Here is a 12,819-nt window from a genome sequence, read left to right as displayed (position 1 = left end):
AGCCCTCTGATCATCTTTGTGCCTTTGTGATCATCACCTCTGGACTTGCTCCAACAGCTCCACGTCCTTCTGATGTTGGGGGCTCCAGAGCTGGACGCAGTGCTGCAGGTGGGGTCTCACCAGAGTGGAGCAGCATGCTCTTGCTCTAAGCCTTCAGCAGCTTCCCAGCCAGAGGTCTGAGTAAAGCCCTGAAAGCCATGAGGATAGGCAAGTGGAGAGAAAGAATTACTCACACCAGGACCTCAGACATGTAGACACATCTATTCCCACCAGCAGCACTGCGACCCAACCCATCTCTTGTTCCATTTGGGTGTACAAAAGGTTCACTCCACAGTTGCTCCTGCATTCAGCCCATCTTATTCAGTCTTTCACCCAGTCCTCAGCCCCTGCTGTGGGAATGCCTGTCTGCCCCCCCTTGAACACCGCTTCTCCCTGCGTCCTTTCTCCCGAGCCACATTCCCCCAAGTGTTTCTTTAGAGCACCTCCTCCTGTGGCATGTGCTTCTCCCCACGCTACCATTAGCCTTTCATCCTCTCGAGCTGGGTTCCTGTAATCTGATCACGAGCCGTACGAGTTAACGACTGCTTTGCCGTCTAACGTTTATGAGTCCTATCGCACCTTTGCAGCAGAGAGAGCTCCCATGAAGATGTACAGCCTGTGGAGGACCCGAGTTGTATTTCTCCTTCAACATTTCTAGAGAAAGAGTAATGTTTCAAAGGCATTTGCAGGAGCAAAATGAAATGTGTCTAGATTTATCAATTAAAAAAGGCTTATTTCTGACATTATGCCATGATAAATGGCATCTTGTGAAAACCAGGCAGGCAGTTACGGAAGGTGCAGAGGCAATGCCCTCGTTTTAAGGGCAGTTTCCTCGCAGGACAATGGGCAGAGTCTGCTCAGCCTGGATTCCTGGACGGCAAAGCCTGGCGCAAGATATTGTAGCAAAGAGGCTCTAAGTGATAAACCAGTACGAAGAGCATTTTCTGTCCCCTAGCAGAGGGTCAGCCAATTAATCACTGTTATTATTAAGAATCATTTTTCCTTGACAGCTGTGCCCTTCAAAATGACATCAGGGAAAGCGGAATCCATTTGCGTTACTTCAGCTAGGTAAATCATCACCAAAAGCTGAAACCAATTCTGAAAAAAAAACTCCAGCAAAATAGGGACATTGGTGAACTCAGAATGACGGAATAATTGGGCTCTTCCGAGCGCTCTGCGAAGCGTCTTTACTGCACCGTATTTACTATTTTTCAAAAAACGGTAAGATTTCCTTGTTTATTAAATTTGTTGAGAAGCAATGAAATCTCATGCAATTTTATTTTTAAATATCATTTTACTACCCAACAGCAACAGTAAATTCATAAAATAACATGTGATTGAACAGCACTATGGAGTGAAAAAAAACCTGTTTGCTTTGTACATTCTTATTAGTCTTGGCTAAGATGTTATAAAAGCAGTGTCTTTTAACACCTTTTATTATACAGGGGTCAGGGGGTTTTTATGTTTCTTAAAGAAAGCTTCAAATAGCCCACATAGCGGGTTCCTGCGTCTCTCATACGCTGCTGTATAAACAAGCGCATTTTACACAGGAAATGACATAAGCGGGTAAGAGCGCGCCCGGTGCTCCGGCGCACACTCGGACGCTAATGGGGACGCATTGTTTTCCATGGCGTACTTCAGTGTTTACCCATCGAGCTGAGTACCCCTATTTTAGCCAAACACAACAAAAATTATCCACACATACCTGTCTTACAGTGTGCTGTTTATTTGAAATTTGGACCTTCACGAAGACTCTCGTGGGACAGATAATGACCCCAAAAAGTAAACACAAATGAGGCATTCTGGGTGAGAGAGTGAAACCTGCCACCATAAAGGTAGAAAGCTGAACTTTTAACCCGTGTTGCGTTACGGCTCAGGTTTCTGTGCCTTTCTACCATCCAGTTGCTAACACCAGTTCACCCCTGGGAAGAAAGATGTAACAATAATTCAGGGTGTCTGTCTTGGCACATTCTATAATGACCAGGCTAAAGAAAGTAGTGCCAAACTCCTGCCATTTCTAAGTCCTCTGCTTCTTCCCAGTTTCTTTGCTGTGGGGCAGCCCCAGACTGTTTTCAGAGAGGAAAGAGGGGTGAGTGAAGTTCACTTGTGTTGCACTTTTGTGCTTCTCAGTGATAATGAACGTTTGCCACGGCCACCATTCACGTATCTTGGGAAGCTTCAACACGTTTCTGTTCTCACGCCGGATAACAGAAACAGCAGATTTCCGTGTAAAGTCCTGACAAGATTCACAATGGTTTGTGAGCAGAAGTTGAAAGGATACATGGAATTCAGAAAAAAATGACAGCTCACTGTAGCAGCATCTTTTTGTTGCTATTGAAATTTTAGGCGAATTAAGAATAACGGAAACTGCTTTGAGAGCAGGGACAGAGGTCACTGCCTTCAACACTGTAGATTTAACGGACCATAACCATTCAGTAAGGATCTTACAATTAATTACAGAGGCAGAAGTCAGTGCCAGATGATCCCAATGGCTCAAACAATGCATCAATAAAGCACCTATAGGCTAGTATACATTCACACCATGAAGAAAGACAGTGGAACACTCCAGAATAAAATAGCGTTGAACTGCAATCCCCAGAGCTATCAAACAATGTCAGTAATGTAAATCCAAAAGGGTACTCAGGACAATGCAGCACTGCGTCCAGCTCTGGAGCCCCCAACGCCAGAAGGATGTGGAGCTGTTGGAGAGGGTCCAGAGGAGGCCACGCAGATGATGAGAGGGCTGGAGCACCTCTGCTGTGAGGCCAGGCTGAGAGAGCTGGGGCTGTTCAGCCTGGAGAAGAGGAGGCTCCGGGGAGATCTTAGAGCAGCCTCCCAGTGCCTAAAGGGGGTAGAAAACTGGAGAGGGACTTTTAACAGGGGCATCAAGTGATAGGACAAGGGTTAATGGCTTTAAACTGAAAGAGGTTAGGTTTAGATGAGACATTCTTTACGCTGAGGGTGGTGAGGCACTGGCCCAGGTTGCCCAGAGAAGCTGTGGGTGCCCCATCCCTGGAAACATTCAAGGCCAGGTTGGATGGGGCTTTGAACAACCTGGTCTGGTGGAAGGTGTCCCTCCCCAGGGCAGGGGGTTTGGAACTACATGATCTTTAAGGTCCCCACCCACCCAAACTATTCTGTAATTCTATTAATTTGAGAGTTAAAAGTGAAAAAAACTACCCTAATCCTGCCATCTACTATGTCCACCATTACAAACTCCTCACTTCGAGCTGGACCAAACCTGAGTAGTGCCAGGACCATCCCTTCTGGATGTCACCATATTTGAGCTATCAGTTAAGCAAAGTGAACGTCATGTTACCTCCTGACCTGGACACTTGGGCTTAAATTCCTTCTGTTTAGGCCAAACCAGATATCTGGCTATTTTGATGTGGTAACAATCCATCATTATTCCAGCATTTTAGTGTCTGTAGTTTCAAAAATTTGTATAAACTGACATTAAAGGCCTATTAGTGGTTTGGTTTGTTGTTGTTTTTTTTTCTTCTCCCTTCAAGGTATAACTACTACCTAGCAAAATTTTGGTTTTTGAACCATTACCAAAGGGTGTTTCTTAAGACTTTCGTATGTCGGTATTTCTTTTAATTTTTCCTCAGTTCACACTGATTTGGGATAATTGCAAAATCTTAACTTTTTTTTTTTCCATTTAGATGCTGATACACAATCAATTTAATTACCATTTACATGCATCTTTATCTTGCTTTATTCATGTATTGAGAAATTCATGCAAAGATAGGAAACAAGAACGTTTAAAAACTTTTTCTTGTGGCCAGCCTCACCAGGATCCTCGGGCTGATCAACAGCTCTGCAGTGTGCCGTGCAGAGCAATTTTCCTCCTCAGATTTCCAAACTATCACGCGTTGCGGGTAACACCAGTGCTACCTTCCTCCAAAGCTTTTGCAGCATCTCACCAATCCTGCTGGAACTGAAGCAGACTGCCTTTGCAGGCGGTTATAATCCCGGGAGTTAACTTGTCTGTTACGACAACTTAGATTTGCTTCAAGTGAAGTTAAATAGGCAGCGTTTGCTATTTCAAACTGATCACCCTGAGCCATGGAGGAATGTGCCTCTGTGGTTAATAAACGGCGTGGCACAGCCATGTCTGTCATACGTGATAACAGAGGTTTCACTGGGACAGTGCAAACAGGCGTAGGGCTGGGGTACAGCACCCTGTCATGCAAGGAGGAAAGGAGACAACCCTTTCTCATGGTCATCCAGCCAAGCTTCCCAGAAGGTAGCTGTGGTCAGTGCTAGTAAAAGGATCCTTCAGAGCTGCAAGCCGGTCTCCTAGAACACAGCCAGAAGCAAGAAAAGAACTGCTTGAACAGAATGGGAAAAAAAAAGTCTGAGATGCTCTCTTGGCTGTGGACTTGGCAGGAGAATGTTTTCTCTCCTAGTGTAGCAATGGTAAATCATATCTAAATAAGCTTGTAGTAAAGCTTAGAATTAAGGGCTCCTTGTTGTTTTGAAAGTCTTATGAGACTGGCCGGTGATAAGCAGTTAGTGCAGGGGACAGGATCCATTGGTCCTGGCCTAAGACTCCATCAGCACAAGGAGGAGCAGGAACCTGGGAAGCACCCAGACAGAAGAGCCCTGGGGACAGCCCTGACCCACCAAATATACATAAGACGCCAGAATTTCTCTTGCGCACATTACGAGTAGCCTCAAGTGCTTGTCATCCTCCATGCCTGTTAACCTGCTAGCTGGAGATTCGCCCTCCTGTCAGGTACAGCCTCCTAACCCACCTCACTCTGTGTTACCGCATGGCCTGCATCAAGCAGTATCAGCGCCTGCAGGTAGAAATCACAGCGCTGAGCTCTTGCAAAGAGATCACACATAAGGAAGCTCCCTGCAGTGCTTTTTCTGTATCGCCGGGCTGTAGGTTCTGGTATGTGACAGGGAACCCCATGGGGCTGGCAGCAAGGCCGCTTAACCAGGTGTTTGAAGCTAGTTGAAGGCTCAGCCTCCCAGAGAGTGCAGGAGGAAGGACAGAGCTTTTTGTCACTGCTCCTCTATGGCTGTTGACCAGGAATGTAGAACAGTTTGCCACTGGTGTGAGCTGGAGCATGTCCAGTCTGGGGTACTGACCAGGAGGACCCCGGGGGCCATGTTCAGCTCCCTGTCACTACCCACAGTGATGCTGCGCAGAGGAGAGTTCAGATCCAGGAAATCATGAGACTTGATGGTTTAAATGGTGATGAAACAATATCAAACCTTACCATTTAGGTTTTGTAATACTGATAAGCTACTTCAACAATTTCTGATGGTTCTTATGGCCTTTCTGATCCATCTACAGTTGAACATCTGGTACCTAGCTTTGTAGGTGGAAACATACACAGAGTAATGCCACAATAAATGTATAGTCCATGTCTGGAATAGATAGAGGGGATAAGCAAACACACAGCCCTTGGAGGGGCCAGAGATCTTTTGCAATCATCTGCATAACTCATTTTTGCCCCAGATACATCAAGTGACAGTGTCATTCCCCTCTAGATCAAACCACGCCATACTTTCAGAACTTCCTTCCAGTGTTTCCACAGTGTCTCTCTGTGGCAGCAGCGTTACAGGCAAGGAAAATACACAGACACATTTTGCACACCACTGGTATTCTGCTGCACTGGAAAGTCCCTTTCACTTGTATTTATTGTACAAAAACACGAAAAACAATTTCTTAATAGCATCACAATTACGTAGCATTGGACAGCTAGACACAATGTAGCACTGTGTCAATAATTTATTACATCTTATGCCATAATTGAACATTTTTACTATGAGCATTTGAGAACAACTTGGACCTTATAGAGAGTAATATATCTTGCTACATAATAATGGAAAGGTGGATACTTAAGAAAGATATGTAGCTTGGAGGAAAACATACATGGAAGCAAATACCTCCTGCATCACCTATCTCCACAAAAAACTTAAAACTAAATCAACATATTATATTTTATGACTCTTTTTTTTTTATATATGCGTAGTTTCAAGAGCTAATCAGAAAATAATCATATTACAGTGTAACTATTTACACCAAGATGGGAGCACAGTGGAACACAACCTTCTCTTCTAGACACCAGGACTCTTTTCTTACATTTCTAAATGGACAAAGCCCCTGGGACTCGGACAGAAATTCAGTCTCAGTAACATTGTTCAAAGGATCAGACAGGTCATACCCACAGCTCACTGGTACCATCTTTACCCACTGCCTTGAGGCTAAAAGCAGGTGATCCAGAGGTGTGGAGGTATAATCTTCTTTCTCACGGACTTCAGTTAGAGCCAGTCTCGTGTCGCCGGCACAAGGCCTTATATTAGGCTGCGTGACAGCATCCAAATGCTACTGAAATATGCTCACGGTGAGCAGACATATAGGAGCACTGGATTTACTGCTACATCCTTGTAAACATACTTACTCTATAGGTAAGAACTCCAGTTTACCTTGTTTGAGGAGAGGTTATGTTCAATGTGTCATATTACCTTTCAGAACGTATTCACGTGAGCAACCGTTCTGCTACCTACAACCACACGACTCCACCACCATGTCCTCGTACTGCTTGTAGACCACGTTGTTTGCAGAGTCAATGAAAAGAATGCTAATAGGACTTAGTCTGGTTGGGACACAGCAAGTGGGGGGTGTTGATTCTGGGTCCATTGAGTTCATTAAAGTCTGGATAACTGCATGATTGGTGGGCTCCAGATGGGATCGAAGGGGAAATTCACAAAGCCCTTCACAGTGATATGCTTCATATTCTAGAGGGGCTATTATCCAGTCATCCCAGCCCATATCCTTAAAATTCACATGGAGGGCTTTTCTGCTACACCTTGCCTTCAGATTCTTAGTGGGCCTCTTCCCTTGCCGTGTTGCTAGAGGAGCTCTTCTCTTCCGCCTCTGATTGAATAAGTACTCATAAACAGTTTTGTCATCTTGGCCAGATCTAGCTTTGATTTCATTGAAGAATAAGTCTTTTTTTTTTGTCCTCCCAAATACCAAGAAGAGAGCCTTTTCATTGACCTGTCTTCCTGTTCTGTTAAATCCGACACTCCTGAGATCAACAGCTCTCCCCCTGTCAAAAGTTTCCAGTTCAAAACACAAGTTAACCAAGTTTTTAAAGTTCCTGAAAAGTTTCCAGATGTCAAACACTTCCCACTTTGGTGTATCTGTGATACTGACAGTACGAGAATCCAGGAGCGTGGCTGCTTGTCTGTTTGTAGAGCAACTAAATAATTTCACTTGGGAAGTTTTTCCAGAAGAATGAGACTTCCACGTATCAGAAGGCTTCTTCCTCAATATTCGAAGCTCTGCTCCCAGCAAACCATCTTTTTCTAATGCACCGATGTCAAAAATATATTTCTGTTTTCTTATAGTTGGTGCTCGCTCATCTGAAAAAAACATACACATTTTAAAATGTCTATCAATATCAGTTATTCGATTCTTAATGGTTTTCCTGAAGTTTGCTCATAAGCCTAGAAGTTTCCTTAATTAGCCCACCAAACAGAAAGAGCAATTTTTGTCTAAGGGATCAGCTCTGTGCAAGGACCCAGAAGATCTCAGTGACTCAACAAGGAAATGAGTTTCTGAGTTTGCCTTGTAGAAATCTCATTTCTTCCACCACTGGGCATTTTCTAGCTTCAAAGTAGGAATTAGCCAATTGAAAAACAGTCCTTTTTCAGGGCTGAGCACTCACAGGGCCCATTCAGCACTTGTATCCTACTTAAATTACCGAAACAGAGCTTCAGTGGTGCCCAGGCCTCATGCTGGCTCCAAACATGAGCAAATTTACCCTTAGACGATACAATAGTTAATTAGTCCTTTAAAATCAACATCCCGAAGGAACTGCCAGACACAAGGATAATTGCCTTATTAACTTCACTCCACATGATTCACAACTTTTTCAAACTGGGCAGAAAAACATACCTCCCTTTAACCTGATGTTACATGTGCTTGGTCAAGCTCATGAGGAGCCCTAACGAGGAACACGGCAGAGCCAAAGTTTTAGTGACGTGACGTTAACAATGCCTTCCAGTGGCGAGCTGAGAACCTGAATGCAGCACTTGTGAGCAGCCTATCATTTCTTCCCCAAAGCTGAACTATTCATAATTAAAACGGCAAAAAAAACCCAGTCCTGGCTGAGTCTTCCATTACCATTCCCTTATCAGCTTAGCCTGTGTTGCTTCCTTAGGTACATGGCAAAATTCTTACTAACATCACTGGAAGCAACATGGGGCTCTCCAACCAGAGCGGAATGGTGAACGTCATTCTTTGGGATGATGTTCTATGGTGAACATCTATGGTTCTATGGTGAACATCATTCTTTGGGAGCCTGGTTATTTCTTGTGTGAAAGCAGTCCAAACTTCCGAAACAGTTTGGCACCAGAATGTTGAACCACAAGTTCTGGAGTCCCAGAAGTTATTTACTCTCGTTAGCCTGTGCTTAGCTGTGGGCTTCTGTGGAGAGAAGGTTGGTGGCACCTGAAGGCACGAGCTTCGAGCTAGTACAGATACACCCACCCTGCACTGTAACAACTCCTGGGTCTACAGCGTAGATACACACAATTCTACCTTGAACAAATCAGGCCGGCCCTCTGATACCAAAACCTGTGGGGTTTTTTTCACAGAATAGCCCTGTTCTTAGCATATCACGTGTTTTTAGACATACTTTACAATAAAATCTAATGCTTCCAGTTTCCAGGAGCTAGTTATGGAAAGAAAATTACACAAAAATTTAAAAGGTTTTTAAACACCTAAACATGCAAAGACTGATTGATTTTCAACAATATGCATCTAAAATATTTTCTAAATGTTTTGTTTGGCTGCCACACAACCATCTAGTTCTGCTTCTAAATGAGTTTTCCGAGATAAGTCAGGGGAACAAAATCTGCAGCAAAGTTGTACAATTTCATGTACATTAAAAAGATTTATTTGACTTTAACAGGGTACGATTATTTTCTAATACTCTCTACATGTATAAACACACTCAGACATCCCTCTCTGTCCACACACACACACGAGCTCCTCCCTTACCTTGTCCTTTGTCTATAAAGCTGGTTATTGTATTGGCAAGTCCAGCCTCCAGTTTTACACTTCCGTTAACACCTTTTCTTTCTGCATCGGAGAGAGTCCTGTACAGAGAGAGCATGTATTCATGTGGCGTTATAGGAGGATGTCTGAATGTTTCCTTAGTTTCCCTCTGGGTTACAGGCTCTTTAGGCTTTTTGGTTTTGAAAGAATCCGTGTCAGTACCGCTTGTGCCAGTTTTTTTCAAAGCCACCTTGCTGCTAAGGTGTTGAACCTTTGGAGTCACTGTCCTTACTCGGGAAGGTCTGCTGGAAAGGTGTCCTACCTTGCCCTCCATGGCTGCTGTTCTTGAGAGAACCTTCTTTGATTCATCGTTCTTGGCCAGCAGAGCTCCAGCCTGAACAGTGCTGCTTTTAGTCCTAGCCTTTGAGGTCCCAGGACCGTATCCATGGCTTGCAGTCCTCAGTGTACCTGCCTGCGCTGAGGGATTCCTCTCTTTTCCTTCTGCTTTTACAAAACCTAGTTTAGATCCTGGATTACTCTGGCCTGCTTCAGAATTACTCAGTGCTCCAGGAACTAGATCCAGAGACAGCCAAGTCAAGTGCCAAAGCAGTAAAGTGAGAAAATACAGGATTTTCATCCTCTGGTCTTCCTCTGAATGCCACTAAAGAAAAAATCAGAAAAGGTTCCTCCAGTTTGGCAGAAGAAAACATGAAAGAAATTAAAAACCAAAGTCAGCAAAAATGGTTTTTGTTTGAGATTAAAACATTTTGAATTTCGTTGTTCAATGCTTGTATCCAGTCCCATAGTGGAAATGCTCATGTACTCAGATACGATCTCCCCTGACTTCAGTCAGCAGCTATAAAGAACGTGTTCTTGAAAAGAGAAAGTTTACCACCTCGTTTTCTTCTGTAGAACTGACTGAAAACTTGAAGGAGTCCTGTTTAAATCCGAGGGTTTTTTTTTTTCCAAGAAGGAAGAATGGCGTAATGCTGCCTCTGTGTTAAAAGGTTTTTTTAAAGTTTTGAATCCTTTCCAGTGAAAATATTTCACACACAGAGACCTGCAGGTGCTCAGAAATCTTTTACAAACCTGAGCTCAGGAATTGGAAACGGAATTCCAACAAACCTATTTAATTACTCTCTGATGTCATGCTGTCTAAACTAATTTAACTGCGATATATTTCTTTAAAAAAAAATCTTCTTTACCCTTTTCATTAGCATGAGTCATACTCTGCCTCATGCGAAACAGCTCCGCAGGCTCAAAACTCCCGAGGATGCCTTTTCCAGTGGCACCGCGACCTCTACCTCAGCTTTCGGTGAACTTCACGTTTAAAGGGGAGAGAACCGCGGATCACCAGCGGAGACCGGTCCCGCACCGCATTAATGGGCGAGGTGCGGGGGGGGGGGCGCCCCTTTTCCCCAAGTAGCGGCTTCGCTTTCTCCCCCGCAGACGGAGGCGTTTAACAAGGGCAACGCTTCGTTTGTCGCGAACACCCCACGGCCGTGCCCGTGTGTTTTGGCGTGGTTGCGGCCAGGGTTTGCCCCCCTCCTCCCCGGTGAAGGGCCGCGCGTGGGGGGCGGCGGGGCGCAGTGCGGGGCAGCAGCGCTCCCTGCAGCCGGCGCCGGCCCGAGCCGACCCGCACGGCCCCGCACCCCGGCCTCTGCTCGGGGGCTGCTGAGCGCCAGCCTTGTGTTTTAAAACTCGAGGTGAAATTTCCGAGAGACGCCCACCCCACAGCCAGGCGTCACTTCGTGTCAAGGGCATCCTGCTGCTTTCAGCCGAACGAGAGAGAGCATGGAGCAAGCATGTCCTTCATATGCTGCAAAAAAGGAACTGTTGTTGTTATTTCTTGTGGGCTCTGAAGGATGTGGACCTGTTGGTGCAAGTCCAGAGGAGGCCATGCACATGGTCAGAGGGCTGGAGCAGCTCTGCTGTGAGGCCAGGCTGAGAGAGCTGGGGCTGTTCAGCCTGGAGAAGAGGAGGCTCTGAGGAGACCTGAGAGCGGCTCCCAGTGCCTAAAGGGGGCTGCAGGAAAGATGGGGAGAGACTCTTCAGCAGGGCCTGGTGTGACAGGATGAGGGGTAACGGTTTTAAAATAGAGGGAGGCAGATTCAGACTGGATATAAGGAAGAAACTTTTCACCCTGAGGGTGGTGGAACACTGGCCCAGGTTGCTCAAGGAGGTGGTGGATGTCCTTGGAAATAGTCAAGGCCAGGTTGGCCGGGGCTCTGAGCAACCTGATCTGGTTGGAGATGTCCTTGCTCCTTGCAGGGGGGTTGGGCTGGATGAGCTTTAATGGTCCCTTCCCACCCAAACTGTTCTGTGGTTCTAAATGAGCCTTTGGGAAATGAGGCACTAGGCTGGATTGAACAGGGATTAATGGGACCCTTCTCTTATCTTGCACTGATTCTAAGCCCAGTCCTCCTCCCTCAGTTGTTTTTATTCCTGAGATGAGAAGAAAGGGAAAAGATACAAGACTTTTAACTTTGACTTGTGTGTGCTGTAGCGTTTCCCACCCTAAGTAGTTTCAGGAACAAACTACTTTCGTAAGTAACAAGCTCCAGCCCTTCCTACATGAGGAGCTCTGAATGCCCTACCTTGTTTGATGGAGGAACTGAAGGGTAGAAAAGTCCAGGGATTTCACAAATGTCACAAATACGGTAGATTCAAAAACCCACCCTCCTGATTTTGACATAATGGCCCTTCCTCTGATGTCAGTTGTATGTTTGATATTCCTCATAAAAAGCCTTTGGCTTTTTTGGATGGAGCCCCATCCAACCCGGCCTTGAATGTTTCCAGGGGTGGGACCCCACCACCTCTCTGGGCAACCTGGGCCAGTGTTCCACCAGCCTCAGCGTAAAAAATTTCTTCCTTATGCCTAATCTAAATCTACCCTCTTCTAGTTTTAAACCATTACCCCTTCTCCTTCCACAACAGGCCCAGCTAAGTTTCTCCCCGACTTTCTTCTAAGCCCGTATTGTGGCCCTACGCTAATGGGGAGTTATTGCAGCTGGCTAAGCTCAAACTCAGCTCAAACTCAACTACTATCTTCAATATGTAAATGGAAACCCTCACTGCAGTGCAGGCTTTAGGTCAGATATAGGACACTGTGGAAGAGATGTTCAAGGCCTATTACTTCTTGCCACTGGCCAAGTTTACATGTACCACTGACGTGGCAGGGTTCATACAGCGCAGTTGTCATTCCTGGCCCATTCTGTAACGGCAGCTTGTCACAGTGTGTGTAGGGATTTCAAAAGGGAAGACTACCTGAGTCCCTGCTCCTTGGAAGTGCATTGCCTTCTGTTCTGCAGATCCTAAGATTACATCGATGTGAGCTGTGCCACCTTCTCAAACAGACAATTCCAGTGAGTCACTCTGGACACACAGAGTGGGCTACAGGAAGGGATCACTCTGGGGAGCCCAAGACACATTTCACAGTGTTGAAAAAGTTGCCATTCCCGGAGGATCAAAGGCCCTAGCCAGGGGAACATATTAGCCTGTTCCATGCAACAATGAAGAGCCACCCTGGAGCCACAGTGGAGCATTCCAGGCTACAGGGTTCTGTCTCTACTCTTCTTTCACGCGTGGGCACAGGCCCGCACTAACGCTTGATGTACAAGGGGCAGACGCTCCGGGCGCCCCAGCAGGCGCCAGGCCGCGGCCCTGGCCCGCCCGAGCGCGGTCCGCCGGGGCAGCCCGCGGAGCAGCCCCCCGCCGCGGGGCGGAGCCTGTCAGGCGGCGGGCCCGGCTGC

At 46.0% G+C, this 12,819-nt stretch overlaps 1 protein-coding gene across 1 annotated transcript; it reads right to left on the bottom strand.

Moving 5' to 3' along the window:
- Window positions 1-6,559: 6,559 nt before the first annotated feature.
- On the bottom strand, window positions 6,560-9,704 carry GDF5 (growth differentiation factor 5). The gene is made up of 2 exons (XM_010116760.2): window positions 9,071-9,704; window positions 6,560-7,428 (listed from the first exon to the last, which is right to left on the bottom strand). Exons 1-2 carry the CDS (start codon window positions 9,702-9,704, stop codon window positions 6,560-6,562), a joined length of 1,503 nt encoding a protein of 500 aa, XP_010115062.1.
- Window positions 9,705-12,819: the final 3,115 nt, after the last annotated feature.

The sequence above is a fragment of the Chlamydotis macqueenii genome, chromosome 16 (genome assembly GCF_036417535.1).
Source record: "Chlamydotis macqueenii isolate bChlMac1 chromosome 16, bChlMac1.mat, whole genome shotgun sequence".
Lineage (NCBI taxonomy): Eukaryota > Metazoa > Chordata > Aves > Otidiformes > Otididae > Chlamydotis > Chlamydotis macqueenii.
The sequence above is the reverse complement of the archived record's forward strand: the minus strand, read 5'-3'. Positions and strand labels throughout refer to the sequence as shown.

What these genes read in the sequence shown, in the direction of transcription:
- GDF5 (XM_010116760.2), bottom strand. Translation starts at nt 9,704, where the DNA reads ATGAAAATCCTGTATTTTCTCACTTTACTGCTTTGGCACTTGACTTGG. An exon ending in CTTTATAGACAAAGGACAAG is followed by an intron (nt 7,429 to 9,070) that starts GTAAGGGAGGAG and finishes TGTTTTTTTCAG; the next exon opens with ATGAGCGAGCACCAACTATA.